The 23,392-nt window shown below is 47.1% G+C and overlaps 3 protein-coding genes, 1 long non-coding RNA gene and 1 pseudogene across 5 annotated transcripts; 3 read left to right on the forward strand and 2 right to left on the reverse strand.

Moving 5' to 3' along the window:
* Positions 1-230: 230 nt before the first annotated feature.
* LOC117193782 lies at positions 231-2,797 on the reverse strand (annotated as a pseudogene).
* A 2,661-nt stretch (positions 2,798-5,458) lies between these two features.
* LOC108158887 (protein N-terminal glutamine amidohydrolase) lies at positions 5,459-10,846 on the forward strand. 2 transcript variants are annotated; one of them, XM_017291661.2, is made up of 5 exons: positions 5,459-6,669; positions 9,270-9,423; positions 9,487-9,635; positions 9,701-9,825; positions 9,886-10,846. In XM_017291661.2, the coding sequence occupies exons 1-5, from the start codon at positions 6,611-6,613 to the stop codon at positions 10,014-10,016; spliced, it is 618 nt and encodes a 205-aa protein (XP_017147150.1). In that variant the 5' UTR covers positions 5,459-6,610; the 3' UTR covers positions 10,017-10,846. The 2 variants fall into 2 exon arrangements, with proteins under 2 accessions (XP_017147150.1, XP_033253904.1); XM_033398013.1 differs by having other exon boundaries at positions 5,463-5,634.
* A 1,467-nt stretch (positions 10,847-12,313) lies between these two features.
* Positions 12,314-13,335, forward strand: LOC117193267. The gene is made up of 2 exons (XR_004474557.1): positions 12,314-12,822; positions 12,886-13,335. It is a non-coding gene; the product is annotated as an uncharacterized LOC117193267 (long non-coding RNA).
* Positions 13,336-14,540: 1,205 nt separating this feature from the next.
* LOC108158884 lies at positions 14,541-18,278 on the forward strand. Its single transcript, XM_033398068.1, has 5 exons — positions 14,541-15,623; positions 16,278-16,391; positions 16,450-17,066; positions 17,135-17,343; positions 17,415-18,278. Exons 1-5 carry the CDS (start codon positions 15,452-15,454, stop codon positions 17,416-17,418), a joined length of 1,116 nt encoding a protein of 371 aa, XP_033253959.1. The 5' UTR covers positions 14,541-15,451; the 3' UTR covers positions 17,419-18,278.
* Positions 18,279-18,342: 64 nt separating this feature from the next.
* On the reverse strand, positions 18,343-21,886 carry LOC117185710 (glycerol-3-phosphate dehydrogenase, mitochondrial-like). Its single transcript, XM_033398067.1, has 7 exons — positions 21,664-21,886; positions 20,768-21,059; positions 20,594-20,703; positions 20,404-20,516; positions 19,478-20,337; positions 18,706-19,409; positions 18,343-18,611 (listed from the first exon to the last, which is right to left on the reverse strand). The coding sequence occupies exons 2-7, from the start codon at positions 21,024-21,026 to the stop codon at positions 18,477-18,479; spliced, it is 2,181 nt and encodes a 726-aa protein (XP_033253958.1). The 5' UTR covers positions 21,027-21,059; positions 21,664-21,886; the 3' UTR covers positions 18,343-18,476.
* Between the last annotated feature and the right edge of the window lie 1,506 nt (positions 21,887-23,392).

Here is a 23,392-nt window from a genome sequence, read left to right on the forward strand (position 1 = left end):
AAAGTCAAGGCATTCTGCTACGATTACGTACAATATCTACTATCAGTAAGCGAAATCTGGAGGGAAACTTTGGCAACAAACACTTTAGATATGACAATCAGATAATCTGTCAAAAGTTCCGCTCTATATCTTCCATAAATAAATGGAAAATATACGATTCTTATATGGTTTCGATTACTTCCATCGATTTTCTGTCGCTCATGAGCAAAAGGCACTTCGATTGAGTTTTGTGCAAACGTTTGATTGTGTATTTCTGGTTTATCACAGTACTAAGCACTCATGCGGATCTACTTAAGATTATCTCCTTCTCCTGCTCTTGCATCACTGCTCCGGCTTGCAGACAAAGACCCCCTGCATCTCGACGTCGGCGGGGGCTCGACGCTTCCCGGAACGGTACTGCTCTTCGATTTCGAGCAGGGTGCGCCGCCGTGTCTCGGGCAGAGCCCAGTAGATGAAGATCATGGCCAGAAGGGACATGAAGCCGAAGAATACGAAGCACTTACTCATGCCGATGGCCTCCTTAAGATCTGGGAAGGTCTTGAGGCACAGGAAGGAGATGAACATGCCGACGGCCACGGTGAGTCCCGAGGCCGGGCCGCGCACCTTCTGCGGAAAGAGCTCCGAGATCATGAAGAAGGGGAGTGTGTGGAGACCGAGGGTGCTCAGGATGATGAAGCCCACGATGGCGACCACGGGTAGATAGGGGACGTCGCGGAGCAGATCGCTCCAGCTGTGGCCGGCCAGCAGGAACATGCAAGCGCACATGCCCAGGGTGGAGATGATGCCGGCCCGTCGTCGGCCCCACGCCTCCAGGACGTAGCCCATGGGGCAGGTGGTGACCAGGCGGGCCAGCCCGATGAGCAGAGCGCACATGAAGGGGTCGATGGAGATGCCCACCTCCAGGGAGATCTGCACGGCGTAGACGATGACCACGAAGATGCCCGTCAGCTGCTGGAAGGCGAACAGGGACATCAGGATGAGTAGCGGCTTGTGCACTTCCGGCAGCCGCAAGCTCCGCAAAAACGAGGGCTTCTCCTTGGCGTCCCACAGCTGCAGCGACTTCTGTAGCACCTGGAACTCCTCCAGCACCTGGAGGATATGCGCTGCGAAGAGAGAGAGATCAGAGAATGGTGTACACAGTTGAAGAATGCTACTCACGGGACTTTTCCAGACCGCGGAAGTAGTTGAGGGACTTCTTGGCCTCGGCCAGCCTCTTCTTGGCCAGCAGCCAGCAGTGGCTCTCGGGTAGGGGCAGGACGCAGAGCAGGGCCACCAGCTGGTAGCCGCAGCAGATGAGCGCGATTAACCGAAAGTCGTCGCTGATGAAGAAGCCGATGCCGTAGAGGATCGTTATGCCCCCGGCCACCGAGATGGATGTACCCAGAATGAGGCTGCCCCGCGTCCGAGGCACGCTGATCTCCGCTGCGTACACCCCAGGTGGGGCGCTGGCCAGGCCCATGCCAATGCCTGGAAATCACACGGATGCTTACCCAAGATGAAGCGGGAGACGATGAGCTGCCAGAAGAAGGAGTGGGAGTCTGTTTGGCTGGCGGTGGCGAGCAGGATCCAGGCAGCGATGTTAAGGATGTTCAGCACGACCAGCGTCCGCTTGCGACCGATCCTGTCAAGCAGCACCCCAGACAGCAGGCCGCCGAGTGGTGCGGCCAGGGCGTTCACTGAGGCGAACCAGGACGCCTGCGTCCCATTCAAGTGCACCGGTTCCGTCTCGTCCTTTAGCTGGTCCAGCGTGACCGTGGGAATGGCCAGGGTCACGCCAGTGGACAGCACGCCCACATTGGCCAGGATCACGGCAATCGCCTGCCGGCGCACGGCTCGCGGCTGCTCGCCCAGTGGCTTCGTCTGCAGCGGCCGGTCCATGCCCGAGATGATCTGGGGCTTGAGGTGGCCATTAGTGTGTAGCCACTCCTCTGTCAGACCCATGGCCCAGTCACGTGCCTGTCCAGAAACCTCCTGTTATCTCTTCTGCGGCCTGTGAGTGGATTGAATGATGTAAAGCCAATTGGCGGTACTCTCACGGAGAGCGTACATACGTATAGTACGTACGTACTACAGTGCATACCCTTCTCAGAAGCCTTAAGTCAAGTAATCTATCAACTCAAAAAACGAAAGCATATCCGGCCCAATAAAGTAATATTTTCTGTATCTAACTGCCACTGTGGCCCCGTTCTCAATTAGTCTGTCAATCTTTGAGATGTCTCCATCATTTAGATGCAGTACATCATTCGGATATCAAAAGACCTTTATGGATAGGATTCCCCAAAAAATTCAGACGCGAAACGGAAGAACTCTACCAACGCGATTGGATAATTTCTGTTCATGTTTGCGCTATGGAAAGGGAAGATCTTCCAAAACGGGTCTTGGATAATCGGGCTAAATTATTTAGAATATCAGGCCATCACAAATTGGTCGTGCGACTGTGGTTAGAACGGGATATTCTGTGAATTGTTGTTTACTTCATAGAGTTATTGTTTTCGTTGCCATACGGTGATAAGGGACTAGGGCGATTGTGCCCAAACTCTGGCCAGTGTCCACGGGAAACAGTTGATCCGCGATTCGTAGACCTTTCCAGAGGTTATTCAAAGTTTGTTTGTGGATCGCAAGTGTTTGTGTATTACTTTGATCAATCGACGCCAATTAACGGCTATGCATCCACACAAATCAATTGAGCAATACTCACTCGGGAAGCCTCTGTTTGAAGATGGACGGTTTTCCACCACCACGAGGGCTCGCTGAGCAACCCGTCGACGGCGAAACGCTGGAGCCAACTGAACGCCGCTTGCCACGTTGGATGCGCCTCGGCTCGAAACCCGACTCCTCCGCTCAACTACACGGATTTCTACCGAGCGAGCGCTACGCTTCGCAACAAATTCTCTCCTTCCCAACAGACTCTCTCATGTCCGGACGGGCAGAAGCGATAAAGCGTATGCCCCGTTGAGGAAACTTAGAGGAAACGTCACCGCCCGCCCCAGCCGGCCAATAGATTGCTGTTTGTATGACTTTTGTGTGTCATGATCGTTTTGATCGCTGCTGATAATGGGGGATCGCTGCGGATCGATTTGGGGCTGGCTTCTTTAATGAATAAAGGGGTTTAGAACACCTCTCGCTCCCGCCTCGCCCTACGCCAGTGCGCAATATCGGCTTATCGGATCGGTTGGCATAACCTTTACACGCAAAATGCAAATTAAACGTAAATAAATACTTAATGAGCCCCTTTTTAATGTCTGGGTTACCATATGATGCCACAAGTAGTATAGAATTGTTGTATCTTGTGGCATTGGCTTATCAGCTTTGAATTTAATCAGCCATACGCTCATCGTTGTTGTTTTTGTGGGGCATCAGACGAGTGGAAGTGCACTCCCAAGAGCCCGCGGTGACAAACAGTGATTTATCTATCGAATAATGAATATATTTCGCCTTCGCTGCTGCAATATTTGCCCAGCAATGTATTAAGCGAAGAGACAAAGGCTGGCTCTAAATTGCGTGCTGTCAATTGGCCTTTAGAAGTCTTTAGGGTCTGGCCCCGATTAGATAGCGATTCATTTACGAGGTGCTAAATCCCATAAACAAAAAACCGTTAGGCTCGCGGGTATGTGCGTGTCGCAGTACTCAACAAGTGTCAGGCAATGCTTGATACATTTTGTATCCCTGATATCGATACATGTACGATATTTGGCAGGGAACTGGTGCTGTAAAAGTCAGCAAAAAACAGGATGTTGGAATGTTTTTAAATCTCATTATGACATTATTTCACAAAAGGAATCTATATCCGCGGGAGAATGTTGCTGTGTACCTAATATTGTTTATATTTTCGGTTTTGCGGGCTTATTCAGGACAGTCTATCGAAAAGAAATATCGATATTCATAAATAAAAAAATATGTTGTCAACGGGGTATGGCTTACAGTATATATATTGGTATATTTCATCCATTTTGTAGTATAGAATGGCATGCTTGATCAATTCTTTGGTATATTTCGGTGTATTACAAAAATACAAAACTAAATTTTTCACAAACAAATGTAGCTAATATGTAGAAACTGTGTAGTTAGCATGCAAAGAAATTAATTAAGTTGCTTAAACTTATTTTACAATATGTTATGATCCGCCTCTTTGCCACCCTGGCCTACCGTTCCCAGCTAGCTCACGGGGAAGTCAGGGGTGTTTCCGACCCGATAAGCCAGGGGACGGATTGAACAAAACAAAAACAAAAAAAAACATACAAAAAAACGAATCTAATTTATAGGACAGACTTGTCCTCTTTGGCACTTTCGTCAGCGGGAATAGTGGGTTTCGTTATCCCTAGCAGGGTCCCACCCTTCCATGAGCGCCACCTTTTGAATTTGCGCGCTCCCTTTTCATATTCAGGGTCCCGCTCTTCTTCTCGCTCTCGTCCCACCCAACTACCGTTTTCTATTCACTCATGACTACGTTTCACTTTCATATAATATTCATGTTATATTTTCTTATTTATCTATTTTTTTTAACAATATTAATTAATAACCTAGATTCTGCCGACGAATACAAATACTAATACAAAAAAATACTAACAGAAAAATTAACCCTATCTCGCCCGAGTTGGCAGCCCCATTTAAAGTACTTGCTTCCTTAATCTCACGGATGTTTATGTTTGATCGTGGTTTGTTTTTTCTCGTGTTTACTGTAGTAATTTTATTTAACTGTGGGTCGGACGGGTGTTTGTATGTATGTGTGTTAGGGGGGGTGTGTGTATTTCTGCTTTGAAATCCGGATTCTTTTCCCGTGGGGGGGGGGGGGGGACACAAACGTGTCTCCAGTCGGTGCTCCGCTGGATTCCTTGGTGCCGGTGCTCCGCTGACGGTTCCTTGGTGCCGGTGCTCCGCTGACGGTTCCTTGGTGCCGTTGCTCAGCTGACGGTTCTCGCACCAGGTTTCCGGCCTGGCCAGGTCCGGGCTGCTGCTGACGATGTCCGTCGCTTCCGCTGATGTTGATGCCTGCCGCTGATGTCTTGGGTGGATCGTCGTCTCCACGATCACCAATTTTGTTTCCTATTTTTCTTTCAGGGCACGTGCGGCCTCCACTATTCTCCACCGTAAACTTCCCTTTTTTTCTTCCTCGCCCCGTTTCCTTTTCTCCCACGCAACTCTGCCACTGCATCCCAGGATCCACTATAGATGCCGCTGTCTCTTTCTTCTCCAGCCCTGATACCTATCGGCTCTCTCCAAAACCGCCCATAACAAATAAAATCCAATAAAAAGAACGTTGATTTATCAATCGAATGAAATTATTAGTTCAGAGCTGAGGATCCTAGCTAAATGGTAATATTCAACCGAATATAATATAATGGAACACAAATAATTCGTCAGTATATTTACGGTATATTATGAATTTTGTGACATAGTTTTGGTATATTTCTTAGGGTCAGACGGTATATTTCATCGGAATATCCGAATTGGCCTGTGTGACAGGAAAAATAGTATAAAAGGAACACAAATAGAATCCTGCTCCAAGCACAACATTAGCGTCAGGCACGCGTAAAACACGGAAGAAAATCGAGACGAGACTCAAACGCAAAAGGCAGCGGGTGTCTTGGAACGTGAAAAGAGGGGTTAAAGCAGCCAAAGTGTCCTGCTCCAAAAGTAAACACCGGTGACAGTGCCACCTCTGCAGGTGGAGCAGCATCCAGCGAATCCTCCACTCTATGAGTGGTTAAGTGTGTCGTCTCCGAGTCTACTGTTGCCCCAGGCTCCAGCAGCAGCGGGGTCGGATGAGGGATGAGCGGCCTTGACAGTAGCAGCAGCGGAAGCAACAGAGGCAGCATCAACATAATTTAAACCTCAAAGAAAAGTGAAAAACAGAAAGAGAATCGGGAAACGAGAAAACGCTTCGATAAATCGGTTCCTTCGGGTCGCCCAGGAGAGCGTGGAGCGTGAAGAACGGTGCACAGAGAGCGAGTGCTGTGTATGTGTATCCGTGTCGGTGTCTCAGTGTGTGTGTGCGTGTGGCAGCATCCTGGAAAAGCAGGAGAGCGGAAAAGCAGAGGAAAGCAAAAGCAACATAATCAACCAGAAATATAAAAACAGAGTTTTCCCCTAGACCCAACTCCTCATCCAATCCGGCAACCCCCGCCACCCAGTCCCCCAGCGTGCTGTCAACAATTTCCCAATTGTCGTCGTGCAAACCCTCGTCCTCGTCGCTATTGCTGTCGGAGCAGTCACCATCAGAACAATCATGGAATGCCGCTGAAGCCGACCCCAGGAGAACCACAGCAGAGAAGAGCAGCCTTCACTTCCTGCTCCTCCTGCTTCTGCAGTTCCTCAATGCCAGACGGCTTCGTCACCCACCAGCAGAAGCTATAGATATTGCTATAGATACAGCTAAAGATACACAGATACACACGCAACGGCCATGTCCAGGTGCATGTCTATGTCCACGCAGTGATTATCCCTCGATGTGACCTATAAAGCCGCCCGAAATTCCCAGTGACAATTAAGTAGAATCAACAGATCCAGAATTAGTCTCGATCCAGATCCGGAAACCAGAACTCGGATTACCCCACAAACGGCAGTCTAGTTCCAACTCCAGTCCTACTAGCAGAAACAGAAGCGCATCAAGATGACCACAGACTTTCTGTTCCCCAAAATAGCGGATTGCTCCTATGTTTCCTGTTACTGGTGAGTAGCCAAAGTCATAGTCATACTCCTGGCCCTGGTCGTGGTCCTGCCCCACAATGCGTACAGGCTGGCAGGTAGCCTGGGCTGACTCGGGGATACCAAAACTTTTTCATTAGGCAAAATCATGCACCACGAAATACGAGGCAGAATATTAATACAGTGTTAGCGTTTTTTTATGAACAGAATATGTATGAGAGAATGATGGTGATTTTGAATGATTATCTGAGATTTCTTCTTCTGTGAAGGATTATATCTATTTTGGCCAGTCCTAGCTTTTGGAGAATTGCTTCCTTTAATTATGTATATTTTATTTTTGTGCGCTATCTCTTTTGGCAACGACATTCGCCGTGGTTTGCAAGGGTCGGGGGCGCCTGTTGTTCTTTCCGCTTTCTCCCCTGTCACTCTCTCTCTCTTCCTCTTTATCTCTCCATGCTTTTGTGTGTTTATTCCGTATATCTCTATAAGCCGAATTCTGTGGGTCTTCTTCAAAGGCTGTTCTTTCACACTGCCGCTCCTTCTATCTCATATACCTTGACTCCTCGCTCGTCTATGCGCCTCGCATCTCATTCAAATTCGTTATTTTTTCTCCTGCTTCTTCATTTTCATCCATCTCTGCTCTTCCCTTCCCCTTGCTTTGTTTTTGGATTTTCTCTTCCCGTCGTCGAAGTCGTGATGCGGCGCCGTGCCGTGCCGCGCTGCGCAGCTCCAGAAATTAGGTCAAACGGTCATGTCTGCCTAATAAGAAAAGCGTGCCACAGTGTGTGTTGGAGCCCCTATGTGGGGCAGGGGGGTGGGGGTGGCGCGGTTTGAACCTTTCGGTTCGTTTTTATTGCCACACGCGAGAGGCGCGTTTCGAATATAAAACAAACGACCAGCGGCACCAGCAAAAACAGCAACAAAAACCAAAGCGAAAATTAAACATATCCTCATGTATGAACACACACATACATATAGCATGCATGTATTCAAGCTGTGTGTGTTGGTGCAATATTTAAAATGCTAATTGCAAAAATGGCGGCACAGACGATGGCGATGACGAGGACATGGTTGTGGTTGGCTGAGGCGGAGGGGAAGGGAAGGGTTAGTAGGGACAAAGTTATGGAAACTTGGCAGGCAGGCGCCCCCCCAAGGAATAGACTCCTCGGGCAGCAGCGGGAGTGTTAAGAATTATATGAGTTTTATGTGCGTCTCCGACCACACGCACGTCATATGACATACACGTACCCACACAGACACCATATACATACATACATATGTATGTACATTTGTAAGGATGAAATGTCGTAGCGTTCTCTGACCTCATCATCCCCCCATCCTCAAAGGACCCCCTTTGTTGCAATCCCCTTCAGGACATGCTCATTGATTAATTCACATTCGCAAAATGCTCGCACTCACATTTGCACTCAGATTCATCGTCAACGTCATCGCCATTCCCATCTCTCCATCACCTCTTTCCAGTGGGGGAAGAGAATCTTGGAATGAATACGCGCACTCTCTCTCACTGTCTCTCTCACACTCTCGCTTTCACACATGCATACACACTGAGGCGCCATCTGTTTGTGGAAATGTGCACCCCACCGTGTGGTCTGTTCGTTTGGAGAGGGGGCAGCAGAGCGAAATGTTGGGTAACTGCATCCTGGCTTTGGCACTCAGCCATTAGCATCGGCAACGGGATGTGCCATTCGGTTATCTGTCGAACTGGGCTGGCGTCGGAGGAACTCACGTTCTCCGAATTCCCTCCCCCCAATCAGTGTCTGGAAGGGCATTAATAACGCCAGCTCACGATATCGCCACAAGCCACTTCCAGTCGTGACTTTTGACCGTGCCACTTGAGTGGGTTCCACTTACCAACCTTGTGCCTCTCCTGATCCGTTCCTTTTCCACCTCCCTACACCCTTTTTTGGCTTTAACTATTGATATGGCGAATTTTTGTTCCAAGTTCTTTGAGTGTGTTCGTGAATGTTTCTGTTGTACACTGCAAACTGTACTCTACTATAACTTTTTTTACCATAACTTATTCATTCTATCTATCCACTGGAAAAGATATTGTAATTGGATGCGATAATAGGATAGAAAAATTGGTTCATCTTTGCACGATATAGGCATCATATAGCGCCTTACAGTGTACATATTCGCAAGAGTATTCTAGGCTTCGAATATCCCTAGAATAGTGCTGCCGTTGGTTGTCCTGGTGGAGGTCTGTAGCCCCAGTTTAATACCTCCTTCGCATGCACTTGACGCCGCCCACTTGTTTGTGGATCGCGTGGGCTGTTCTCATTCCCATCCTCGTCCTCAGTCATGCCATGCCAGGACAAACATGCGAGCAACAATGTGTGGCAGCAAAATTGATTGGAATTTATTTGAAAGAGCCATAAACAGTAAAATGGCAGTCAAGGAGCACACGGGGACTTGGGGCCAGAGGCAGCCGCGTGCTAAGCAAAATCGATTATTTTAATTCGAAAGCCAAGAGGCGGCCTGTTGCTGATAAGCCACACTGGTGCGGGCACCGTTGGCATTTCGTGCAAAGATTTGGGGCTCAGAATGTGCATTATGTTAGTAGTCGATTGGTGAATAACCCAATTGTGACTTGTTACTTGCAGCGAGGAGAACGTGTGGAAACTCTGCGAGCAGGTGAAGCGGACGCGGCCCGAGGAGCTGGGCACATGCTATGCTGTGTTCGTGTCCAACGAGGGGCGAACGGTGCCGCTGTGGCGCCAGAAGGCCGGACGTGGCGACGATCAAGTTGTGATATGGGTGAGTGTTCTTATCGATTAAATCTAGCCATATAGAAACTATTTCATATTATTTTCTTCACAGGACTACCATGTATTCTTCATGCACAATCCCTCGCCGAACCGCTGCCTGGTGTTCGACCTGGACACCACGCTGCCCTTCCCCACATACTTCCACAAGTACGTGACGGAGACATTTCGCTCCGACCTGGCACTGCGACCAGAGCATCACAGGTGAGCGCAGTCCCTCCCTCCATGGAGCCCCATGATTTTCTAACACATTTCATACATATTTTCAGATTCTTCAGAGTCATACCCGCAGACACATATCTCATTGAGTTCTCCTCAGACCGGCGGCACATGCGACGGCCGGATGGCAGCTGGATCAAGCCGCCGCCCTCATATCCACCCATTCTATCAAACAGTGAGATGCTATACTAGAATCGGTGTACAACCAATGACACCCACTGTCTCTCTTCCACAGCCAATATGCACTGTCTGGGCGACTTCATCTGCATGAGTGCCGGAAAGGGCCCCGGCGCCGTATACAGCCTCTCGGAATTCGTGCACAACTTCTACAAGTCGCCCAATATGGTTGCGCAGCACAACAAGTAAAGAGGATCCACATCCGTATCCGCGACCAGGCACACGCATGCATCATAGTCCCATAATAGATGTCCCTTAGGATAATGTCAAGATAGTTTAGTTTTTGTGGTGCAGTTGCTAGCCACAGAGACAGTTAATTACCAATTGCATATACATATAAACATACATATACACATGAATATATTTATGATATTGTATTTTTGTATTCAGATTAACAGAAAGAAGACAAGCCAAGCCGCTCGCCGTTCTTCGCTGTGCTCTTCAGATCATTTATATTGAAATTCAATTCTAAAGAAATTATAAATCTAATTATACATTTTTTTTTACAATTTTTATTGTATGTATTGTATTCGATAAAACACTCATAGATATATCATATAGTATATACTGATACGGTTTGGATCTAGCTAAGGGCAGCCCAAGAAATTCGATTTTTATTCGTTACTCTCTTCAAGTACTTTTTGAAATCTTAACCCTTAAACAGAAAACCCAAGCCTAAGCGAAGGGCAACGCACCAATTACGAGTAAAACTATAACATTTAAAAACCACTTATGGCATACATACAAGAATATCTATATGAAAATATATGAAGATAAATATATACATATGTAGATATGGATCTGTAATTAAATTTTTGGCTAAGCTAAAAGCAACCTTATCCTTAAATCTAAATCGAAGTCTACATCTAAATTTAAACCTTAAAAACCTTAATCGTTGACTCGAAGCTAAAGCTAAATCGAAAAGAATAATTAAATTAATGCTTGTTAACTTGTTTTACCGTATTTATTGTACACTAATTACGTACTCGTACAACAATTATAATTGTAATTCGAATATATATACATATGTATCTACTACTTTGTATACAACAAAACGTAACGTAACGAAAGTGAATCCAAACGAAACGAATGGAAACGGACCGAAACCGAAGATAATATTGATAATATGTGTGCTATAATGTATCTAGCTAGTTTTTGTACGGTTTGTATGCCCGAGGATCCTCAGCAGAGTAACCACGCCCCACCCCTACCCCAACCAAACCGAACCCGCTTAGAGTTGATTTCGATATATTTATCGTATCGTTTCCCCGTTCGATTGTCGACTTGTGACGCGCAAAGACTGATTCATTATACGCTCTACGGTAGCAGCAGTCCCTCTCCCTGCCCACACCTCCCTATAATACCACCTAATCTGGATTATAAAGTTTTCTTTCGATTTCGATTGTTTGTCGCTAGACACCCCCTTTACACTCAAGATTAGTTAACGAAACTCGCATTTATTTTGGATTCAGTCGTTTACACTTGTTTGGATTAAACTCGATTTGTATGGGGAATACCGCGTACACCTAAATATTAATAACATAAATGGGAATGTATAATACATTGAAGCTGTGCAAAAGTCTCAAAGTTAAACCTAAACTCTTAATAACAAAACACGAAACGTTTCTCAATGTTAAACATGTCTCGCATCTGCATACAATATAGATTGAATGATGGGCATTAAACGCATGCATTCTTCACTGTTTCACTTTTATAGTTCGCTTATTGTTTATCGCATTAATCGCCAAGCAATCGATTGCTGAGCTCACTATTTGTTGGTGGAAAATCAATTATAAACGAACAAACACGCACAAATAATGAATGCATCAGATCGTGTAACGCCACAATTTCTCTCTTCCAGTTTTTTCTACTAAAAGCAAGCATGTTACCAATATGATACGGGACAGCTAGCCCCCATATAACGTGCAGATATATACATATACTTAACAGTAAGCTAAGGAAAACTAAGTTTTGGCGCCACTCTGTGCGAGGTTCTGTGCGTCTTTTTACTCTTTTTTACTTAGCATATATGTGCAACATATGTACTGTACTCTTACCATATACATTAGCACACAAACGACAACAACATCAACAGCTGCAGCTTTATTCTGAGTCAGAGGCAGCTGCAAAATGCTATGGAGAATTTTCAATTGCCAAAACACAAACAGAATGGAAACAGAACTGGGAGTCCCCCTAGAATCCAATATGGCTGCAAGTGCTGCAAGTGGTTTCAATTAGATCTGAGTAACACGATATAGGGATCGATAGCGATCCCTGCCCAAGACCATTTTCCCTTCCTCCTGCAATAAACACACATTAGTGGAGAACTAAGATTTACAAAGAACTCCATGCTTTATTGGCCTACGCCTTTGTTAAACTATATTTATATATATCTCCTTACTACCTACATAACGTACAAACTATCGATCGTACTTTTGATTGTTATTGTAACATACTTTGCAACTCCCTAGCGCAACTGATACAGATACCAAATACCAGTACATGGAACACATAACAGTTTATGGATCAATGAATTATAATTGTTCTCTCTTGGTTCCGCAAATGCAAAGCGCTAAATGAAATCCAATATGAATACCACTTAATCTAAACATAAACGATCAATAAATATTCTTGAAATTGCATTTTAACCCCTTCCTCGGATCCTTCTGTTCTACTTCTCTCTGGCTTTCAGCGAATCAGCCCTTTCAATCCAAAAAGCGCTCCGGATTCATCGTATTCATACAGAAATTAATTTGTGTTTACCAAGTTCACAACGGGAGTGCTTGATGGCACCATAGGCGGCCCAATGTTTATTTTCTTAGTGCGCCCCAAACAACAGATTTTATGGAGAGACTCTCTTTTCTCTTTCAGGAAACTTGAGACTTTCCAACACAAGCACGAACAGTTTTTACTAAAAGGAAAGAAGTTCTCGAGGCCGAAAGCTTCGCTCTTCAATTAGTCTTTCGGACGCCGCCGACGAGGAAAGCACAGAACAGTAAAATTCGAAACTCAAAATTAAAAAAATACATTAGTTTAGTTCATATATCCCACAAAAAAGGGGCCCGGAGAGAACTCGGCGACGAGGAAGTGCTTTCGTCATGGCAAAGAACCTGGAAGATACTTTAAATGATTTGAACGGCGAACTAATCAACTTTGACAAAGACCGGAAGACGTTTACAGCGCACTATACCGAGCTGAGGAACGAGCTGAACCACTTATGGCATACATACAAGAATATCTATATGAAAATATATGAAGATAAATATATACATATGTAGATATGGATCTGTAATTAAATTTTTGGCTAAGCTAAAAGCAACCTTATCCTTAAATCTAAATCGAAGTCTACATCTAAATTTAAACCTTAAAAACCTTAATCGTTGACTCGAAGCTAAAGCTAAATCGAAAAGAATAATTAAATTAATGCTTGTTAACTTGTTTTACCGTATTTATTGTACACTAATTACGTACTCGTACAACAATTATAATTGTAATTCGAATATATATACATATGTATCTACTACTTTGTATACAACAAAACGTAACGTAACGAAAGTGAATCCAAACGAAACGAAGAAGAATGGGGAAGAATCTTGCCACCCTACCGGTCTAGGCTAAATCTTATTGACCTGCCGTCGTTGCACCATCGCAGAATATGCAATGGCGTAATGTTCGTGCACAAGCTCCTTCTTGGGACTGTTGACTCCCAAACTCTCTTGGGTCAGATTGACTTGGTCGTTCCATCCAGACCTACCCGTACTTTTAGGCCTATCCGTCTACCCATATGTAGGTCTAATTATGCTGATCATGAACCTTTTAGGGTTTTATGCCATAATTATAACTCCCTCTGTCTAACCCTATCCCCTGAACTGTCTCTTAAACTAATTGCATGCAATATTTATAATCATTTAAATTTAGCTAACTTTTAACTTATCTTTTTCTGCCTTTAGTAACTAAGTACCATTATTAACAGATAATTTGTTAATTTAATTTGTTAATTTAATAATTTAATTTAATTTAATAAATAAATACCGCGTACACCTAAATATTAATAACATAAATGGGAATGTATAATACATTGAAGCTGTGCAAAAGTCTCAAAGTTAAACCTAAACTCTTAATAACAAAACACGAAACGTTTCTCAATGTTAAACATGTCTCGCATCTGCATACAATATAGATTGAATGATGGGCATTAAACGCATGCATTCTTCACTGTTTCACTTTTATAGTTCGCTTATTGTTTATCGCATTAATCGCCAAGCAATCGATTGCTGAGCTCACTATTTGTTGGTGGAAAATCAATTATAAACGAACAAACACGCACAAATAATGAATGCATCAGATCGTGTAACGCCACAATTTCTCTCTTCCAGTTTTTTCTACTAAAAGCAAGCATGTTACCAATATGATACGGGACAGCTAGCCCCCATATAACGTGCAGATATATACATATACTTAACAGTAAGCTAAGGAAAACTAAGTTTTGGCGCCACTCTGTGCGAGGTTCTGTGCGTCTTTTTACTCTTTTTTACTTAGCATATATGTGCAACATATGTACTGTACTCTTACCATATACATTAACACACAAACGACAACAACAACATCAACAGCTGCAGCTTTATTCTGAGTCAGAGGCAGCTGCAAAATGCTATGGAGAATTTTCAATTGCCAAAACACAAACAGAATGGAAACAGAACTGGGAGTCCCCTAGAATCCAATATGGCTGCAAGTGCTGCAAGTGGTTTCAATTAGATCTGAGTAACACGATATAGGGATCGATAGCGATCCCTGCCCAAGACCATTTTCCCTTCCTCCTGCAATAAACACACATTAGTGGAGAACTAAGATTTACAAAGAACTCCATGCTTTATTGGCCTACGCCTTTGTTAAACTATATTTATATATATCTCCTTACTACCTACATAACGTACAAACTATCGATCGTACTTTTGATTGTTATTGTAACATACTTTGCAACTCCCTAGTAGTACAGATACAGATACCAAATACCAGTACATGGAACACATAACAGTTTATGGATCAATGAATTATAATTGTTCTCTCTTGGTTCCGCAAATGCAAAGCGCTAAATGAAATCCAATATGAATACCACTTAATCTAAACATAAACGATCAATAAATATTCTTGAAATTGCATTTTAACCCCTTCCTCGGATCCTTCTGTTCTACTTCTCTCTGGCTTTCAGCGAATCAGCCCTTTCAATCCAAAAAGCGCTCCGGATTCATCGTATTCATACAGAAATTAATTTGTGTTTACCAAGTTCACAACGGGAGTGCTTGATGGCACCATAGGCGGCCCAATGTTTATTTTCTTAGTGCGCCCCAAACAACAGATTTTATGGAGAGACTCTCTTTTCTCTTTCTCTTTTCTTTCTCAACTTGAGACTTTCCAACACAAGCACGAACAGTTTTTACTAAAAGGAAAGAAGTTCTCGAGGCCGAAAGCTTCGCTCTTCAATTAGTCTTTCGGACGCCGCCGACGAGGAAAGCACAGAACAGTAAAATTCGAAACTCAAAATTAAAAAAATACATTAGTTTAGTTCATATATCCCACAAAAAAGGGGCCCGGAGAGAACTCGGCGACGAGGAAGTGCATTCGTCATGGCAAAGAACCTGGAAGATACTTTAAATGATTTGAACGGCGAACTAATCAACTTTGACAAAGACCGGAAGACGTTTACAGCGCACTATACCGAGCTGAGGAACCAGCTCTACTCCCTGTGGAAGCGCGACGAGAAGCTGGGCAAGCTGCTCAAGGGATCCACCTTGGGAGGTAACTACTAGAGTTCACTTTTCTATACTGTATACGTATGCTGCTGTAGATGCAATTCCATGTGGGCCGACTGTCTCGTCTGCATTGAGTGTAAAAAAATGCATTTCCGAGTGTTCGATTCTCCGCGAGAGTCTATCTACTCTGGGAACTATTAAAATCAAATTTTGAATCTCTGATAAGAACTTATCTGTGAATTCACACTCATTCACACATTCATACAATTACTCAATTAAAACAGTACACCTAATTATGTCTTACTGGAAATTTAAGGGGATAACATTTTGCAATAGAAATGTTTAGTATATTGTGAACATCAATGCTGACATTTTTTAAACGCAAATTTTTTTCTGCAACGTTTTCAAATTTGTTCCCTAATTTTAATATAAGGAACCAATCACCAATCTACCGTGTAAAAACAGAATTAGGTGGATATAAATGTCAAATTCGGCCCATAAATTGGGCTATTTTGTGTTTAACCAAGGGCAGGTACGAAAAGAGTTTCCCCAGGCAGTGTGAGGGTTTCTTTGTGGTCTGTTATAAAACAGGAAACGCCATGAATTTCCAGGAAAAGTTTGTTAGCTTCTGATTAGATAGCGTCCAAATGATGGTGTTTGCACAGCTACTAAATCGCTGGGTGCGCTTTCCCCCTCCCAGGAAGCTATGGCGACAACCTGAAGGTGTCCAAGCCGGACGAGTTTGACTTGCTGATTCACTTGGAGTTCCCAGAGAATAACAGGATCATTGTGAAGCCGGATCCCCGTAGGCCAGGTGAGTCTCGAGAGAAAGCTCCCTCGAACGATAAACTGATTTGCCCCGAACACCGCAGGGAACGTAACGCTGGACATGACGAAGGTAATGGAGGCCATCAGGGATAGTGAACATCACAGGCCCATCTACGAGCAGCTCCAAAAGTTGGTTAACGGGAAGAACATGCTCCTGGAGGACAGGCTGCAGAACTGGCTGCAGGGCCTGATGATCCAGGCGCTAAACAAAATTGGCAACCAGATCGAGGTGAACAAAACGATCTCCAAGCTGACGTACAAGAAGTGCGGGCCTGCACACACCATCTTCGTGACAGGGCCCTACAAGTACTCCGTGGATTTTGTGCCAGGCATCAAGCTGGTAGCCGCGCAGAGCGTCCTTGCTGGAGATCAGAAGAAGCACTTTGGCAACTCTACGCACTGGTATGCGATTGCCAAGCCCCTGAAGCCTCCTCAGCCCGACAACAACTCCTTCCGGGCATCCTACTACGCAGCCGAACACGAACTGCTCAAGGACAAGGCCAACCTGAAGAATGCCGTGCGTCTCCTAAAGAAGTTCCGCGACGCGAAGCAGAACCTGAGCAATCTGAAGAGCTACTACATCAAGACAGTCTTCCTCTGGGAGGTCACTAAGCGGGATCCCCGCTACTGGCAGAGCCCCCTCCATGAGATCTTTATTGAGGTTTGCCATTGATTCTACTCTCCTCTGACTCCCACAGATCTGATCCCTTTCCCGAACGCTCATTTCAGATGATGAGCAAGTTGGCCAATGCCCTGAAGCTGACTCCGGGCAAGGGTAAGCTCCAGTTCTTCTGGGACCCCAAACTGGAAATGATCGCCGATCTGAGCTCCAACCAACGCGCTGAAATGTTCAACTGTGTAGTGAAGAGCTTGTACCGTTTCCACAGGCCACCACAGGGCTTCACGGATGACAAGGAACAACATGCGCAGCTCCTTCAGTACGCAAACGAAGCACCTGACGAACCGGTCAACGACTTACTAAGCTCTGTCTCTCTCTCTTTCTCTCAAGGTAACCGCGAGGAACGGGGCATTGAAAAAAAGCCTGCCAAGCCGACGGCCAATCCCAACACCCAGTTGTGCGAAAAGAATAATGTGGCAACCCAGTGCCAAAGCAACCCAGAGGACCTCCCCGTTTTGAATTCCGCAACTCAAATAGAGATTGTAACGTCCAATCGTAAGTTTGGTACCAAAGAGAAGGCAAGCCCTCCGGCGAGCGAAGGAAACCCCAAGCCGTAGCCGAACGGATCCCTGTTGAAGCCAGAGCCAGACGTCCAACAGAATCCAATGCCAATGATGAATACCCAGTTGTGCGAAAAGCATAATGTGGCAACCCAGTGCCAAAGCAACCCAGAGGACCTTCCCGTTTCGAATTCCGCAACTCAAATAGATATTGTAACGCCCAATCGTGAGTTTAGTACCAAAGAGAAGGCAAGCCCTCCGGCGAGCGAAGGAAACCCCAAGCCGAAGCCGAACGGATCCCTGTTGAAGCCAGAGCCAGACGTCCAACAGAATCCAATGCCAGCCGAAGCATTGTCTAAACTCTCAGATGGGCGAGAAGAAAACTGGGGAAACCCAGAGCCAAGGCAATCCTATTTCGACGCCCAATCCCCAGTTGGGTGCGAAGAAGAAGGCAAGCTTTTCCGCGAGCCAAGGCTGAAGCCCAGCTGAAGCCCAGTCGCAGCTATCTATTCCAGAGCCAAGGCAAGCTCAAGCCGAAGGAGAATCCTGCTACGAATTCTGCAGTGGAGAATGCAGCTGCAACGCCCAATACCCAGGAGGGTGCCAAAAAAGAGACATGCGAAGGAAACCCCAAGTCAAAGGCGAGGGGATCCTTGCCGGGCTCTGCATCGAAGACGAAGCTGAAGCCGGATGTCAAAGTGTCATCAAACTGCATCGTGAACTAACCAAGGATATGGAGGAGCAGATCGAGGCGGGTAAGAGTTGAAAGAGTTTTATTAACAGCAAAATGAAAAGAAGCTCGATCTTCGATCTTAAACCTAAAACGTTTCCCTAGAAGGTGGTGACAGACAGGACTGGAGACTGTCGTCGTTGTCGTCGTTAAGTCGCGCGCTTACAAGCCGCCGCCAGAGCGATCCACGCTGACCTTCTGCTTGAGATTGGCAGCCTCGTGCTTCTGTTCCTCCAGCTCGGCCATACGGGCAAACCGGGAGTAGGCCACGTCGCCCGTCTTGATCGCGGACATCATCTGCAGCAATCAAATAGAGTTTCCACGTAAGAATTCAATAAATTATCGAAACAGATACATCCACCAATAAAAATTGGGACAGTGAGAGACGCACCTGTAGATACTCGTCGAGCTCAACCTGGCCGTTCATGTTGGTATCGATCTCGCGGAGGATCTCATGCAGCTGCTCGCCGGAAACGTCGCTTTCGCCGAAGCTCTTGAGGCCGCGGCGGATATCATTGATGGAGACATAGCCCTTCTTGTCCTTGTCGATCAGCTGGAAGCGCTTGATGTAGGTCTGGATCTCCTCCTTGGAAAGCTTGATGGGTATGCGCTCCTTGGAGGTGCGGTTCACCGAGTGGCCCATCTCGTTGGCCAAGAACTCGGTGGCAACCTTGATCTGACGCTCCTTCTCCTCCTTGGACCACTTCAACTCCTCGCCCATTATGTCCACAATCACAGGAAGCGCCTCCTGCGCCGCCTGCACGTTGAGGAAGGCCAGTCGCAGACGGCGGGCGATCATATCCACGGCCGTGCAGGCATATTCGCGCACGCCATAACGGATCTCGGCGTCGATATAGGGGAACTCGGGGTGAATGCGGTTGCCGATAATGGGCCCCCGCTTGCCCGTCAGTGAGGCCATCTTGGAGACGGCAAAGGCGCGGTCGCCGTACGACTTGGCTAGGTGCTGTGCCACCTCGCACTCCAGCCCGAAGTCCTGCACCAGGCGGATGTACATGGTCGGTGTCCAGCCCTGACCGCCCTCGATCTTCAGGTAGGAGGTGACGGCCTCCGCCCGCTCCGGCTTTATATTGCAGGCTGTGAATGGATGGACGGAGATACGATCAGTGATCGGGAATCTTAGGCGTAACAGCAAGGATACATACCCTTGATAGCCGCATCGATGGTGTGCTCGGCCATGGCGCGATAGGTGGTCCACTTGCCGCCGGCAATGGTGATAAGATTGGAGGGGCTTATGTGGACGATGTGGTTACGGGCGAGGGACTGAGTGTCGTCCTTGTTGGGGTCAGAGACCAGGGGTCGGATGCCGCTCCAGGCGGACAGGACGTCGCCGCGGCGCACCTCCACGTCCGCGTTCAGGTAGTTTTTGATCTCTTTCAGGATGAACTGGATCTCGTCCTCGGTGGGTATGGGGTTGTGGGTGATCTCGCAGGGCAGATCGGTGGTGCCGGCGATCGTCTGCCGCTGCCAGGGCAGGAAGAAGATGACGCGTCCGTCGGACGTCGAGGGATCGAGCAGGCCCATCTGGTCGGGGCTGTAGTAGCCGGGGAGCACGATGTGCACGCCGGAGCTGGGGCAGCAGATGCTCTTCACCGAGGGGTTGTCCATCTTGCGGATGGAGTCCGTGAAGGGGCCGGTAGCGTTCACGATGCACTTGGCCTTCACGGTGAACTCCTTGCCGGCGATGTGGTCCTTGAGCTTGGCGCCGCACAGCACCTGCTTGCCGGTGCCGTCGTCCTTCTTAAGCAACTCCTTTACCTCCACGTGATTGCAGACGGTGGCACCGTGGCGGGCTGCCGTCAGTGCCACGGCCAGGCACATGCGGGCGTCGTCCTGCTGCCCGTCGTAGTAAACGATAGCGCCGCACAGCTTGTCCTTCTTGAGCATGGGGAACAGCTCCAGAGCGTCCTTCTTGGACAGATAGTAGGAGCTCTTCACGTTGCGGTCGCCCGCCACAAAATCGTAGGCCTTGATGCCCACCCAGAAGTACGGCACCTGCCACCACCTGCGTGATAGATCAGTGGATTGGAATTAGTGGATCGGAATGCTGGGCGGGATCGCGTGCATTTACGTATAAACGGGCAGCATAATGGGCAGCGGATGGGTCAAGTGGGGCGCCGATTCGAGCATGGTGGCGCGCTCCTGCAGCGCCTCCTTCACCATTCGATACTGCTCAAGGTCTAGCTGTGGAAGCCGAAATGGAAGGAGGACAACGATTAGCTCACTACGGGGCGGATAATCCGGTTGAGCGATGAACTTACGCCCAAAATAGCCTTCTGCAGGTATCGCACTCCGCCGTGGATGAGCTTGGTGGAGCGCGATGAGGTGCCGCTGGCGAAATCGTCCAGCTCCACCAAAGCCGTCTTCATACCTGCACAGAGGGGGGTTACAATAGCTTAATACGTGCCTCTATACGGGCATCCGTCTGGACTCACCTCGTGTCACCGAGTCGAGGGCACACCCAGCTCCAGTGGCTCCGCCGCCAATGATTAGCACGTCGAACTCCTCGCCGCTCATCAGAGACTTGATCTGCTCAGATCGCATGGGCAGTGTGCGCTTTCTCTTCGGCGGTGCCACCGCAGCATTGTTCACCACACGGGGGGTGTTCCAGTGGTCGAGGGTCCAGGCGGCCAGAACGGATCCCACGGCTGAACTGGTGGCGGTCACGCCGAACTTGAACATCCGCGAAGTCATCGCTCAGGAAGTTCCTTTTAATTGTTGCTTGTGCTGCCAAGAGATCGGAGATGCATTCGATATTATTAAAAATGTATTTGTTTGAGTATCTCCAAAGAGTATTTCTACAATATTTTATTCTCTCTCCCGCTTTTAGTTGCATCTCACTCCAACGGCCAACGGCCAACTGCCAAGATAAAGAGAGCAAGAAAGCTCTCTCCAAGCATAGATACGCTCTCCCACTCCCACTCTGACCAAGCAACAGCTTTGGCCAGAGCTTTGAAGCAAACTTTTCACTCTCTTGTCTCTCTCTCTCTCTCTCTGGAAGTTCCATTGCGAATACCCTCGAATTCCATTGTCAAATCAATACTGTTCCATTGAGATGGGGGGCCAGATTGGGCCAGATCGGGTGGCGGATTTTACGTTAAGTTCCAGACCGAAAGCGTTTCGACAGTAGACAGTGAAACGCAAAACCTGAATAAATTCCACAGCGAATACAACAGACCACGACGGGGAGAATGCCCAGTCTGTTTAGAACATACATGTGTATTTAGCGGGCGTAACAGAAAATGATTACATCAGAGTTTGAGTCACTTTTCGCGTCGACGGTCCGCTCGTCCGCACTCAGCCAGGGCGAATCGGGTATTGAGCTGCTTACCGATTGACTTCTGGCTATTGCTATTGCTATTCCGTTGCCGATGCTGTTGCTGATGCTGCGGCTAATGCTGATGCTGATACTGGAAGCGTAACCCTTTCCTGCTGCGCTCCTAAGTAGCTCTCCGTCCGCTCTGTCCGGTCCGTCTCGTTCGCTGGCAGAGTGCACTGTGCAAGTGCAGGTGCAGCTTTTTGGCTCGGCAGCTTTCAGTGCAATATGCAATGCTACAATGTATGCCTTGCCGCTCGGAAATCGTGCTCGGTACTCGGCCAATGAACAGCTGTTGTAACTATGCCACGCCGCGCCCCTGTGTCTCTCGAGTGTCTAGCCAGCTAATTGGCCAGCAAGTCGTTCGTGAATCTCGCACCCAGATACCAGATACAAGATACTCTCGAGCCGCAAAATGCCGATTCCGCCCCTCTACTCGGATGCGATGCCCACCGTCGAGTGTCTTGGGTGTGCGCTTTGTAACTGAGCGCAGAGCGTATGATATTTCTGATTGCTGATTGTTTCGCGCTCTATTCAAATAGAAGCGTTCGGCCAAGTGCTGATAAAGCGGCACTCTCCAACATAGGTGGAACGGAGGTCGAACCGGTGATTCTTCTGTGGGTTTCCATTGCGGCAGTTTCCTGAACAGTGTCATGCCCGTACCCCTGCCCCTGCTGATAACCATAATTTCACAGATGCTACGTATGTCGTAGATCTAGTGGGGAATGGAAATTGAATTCATGAATGAATCACTCCGGCAGAACCATCTTGTGCGTCGCTTGTCCAGCTATTGACCGCGCGACGTCACAGGCGAGACGTCAGACAGGCTGCCGCAAAGTAGACAGGAAACAGACCGGCACTTGTGGGCTCGAGTAGATACAGATACGTCATGGGGGGACTTGGGCAATGGGTAAGGTCATTATCACTTGCGCAATTGAGCAAGAAGAGCCCACGGCTATTTATACCCAACAAGACCTACATGAAACGGCCAGACCTACAAATGACCTTGGCTCCCAATCGCATTCCCAAATTATAAATTCGGCATTTCTCACGAAAGCAAGGCGCGTTATCACGCCGATTGTAAATGATAAAAAGTGCGAGTAGTATATATCCGACTCTCCGTAGAGCTTGTCCGGCGCGGCGGCACAGATACGGACACGGGACGATAACACGCAGCTGTTGCGTGCAGCGCACCACCCACACAGAAATACCTACACAGACGCTCAACCAAGACTACAAAGGAGACATCGAAAAGCTCCCGCGGGTCCCATAGTTACGGAGTGAGAGGACGCCAGCGACGATCTCCATCGGCTGACGGCGACGCGTTCTCCGCCAGCACGTGAACACTATCAATGGACTGGCGGGTATACGTAGGACGTACATACACACATATGTACGTATCATGTGTGCAAGAGACTCAGTCTGAGACTGATACGGTTTTCAGTTGGAGCTCCTATCTTTACCAGTCTTACCCCAGTCTTGCCCTCCTCTGAAGGTGAAAGGCGTTGTGTCTGACCCCCAAAATATCACATATGAAGGTTAGATTCGTGTTTGTCGACTATGTCTTCACTTATTAAATAAGGAATATCTCTCGTATATCATCGAATTATATCCCGAACTTTGATCTGCATATACATATAGGGATTCATCGGGAATGATCTATGTTGCTTGTCATCATTTCGAAGAAAATTTGAGTACCGGGTATAGAAATCTGGTACTCAAATGATAAAGGGAAATATTCGAT

The sequence above is a fragment of the Drosophila miranda genome (assembly GCF_003369915.1).
Source record: "Drosophila miranda strain MSH22 chromosome Y unlocalized genomic scaffold, D.miranda_PacBio2.1 Contig_Y2_pilon, whole genome shotgun sequence".
Classification (NCBI taxonomy): domain Eukaryota; kingdom Metazoa; phylum Arthropoda; class Insecta; order Diptera; family Drosophilidae; genus Drosophila; species Drosophila miranda.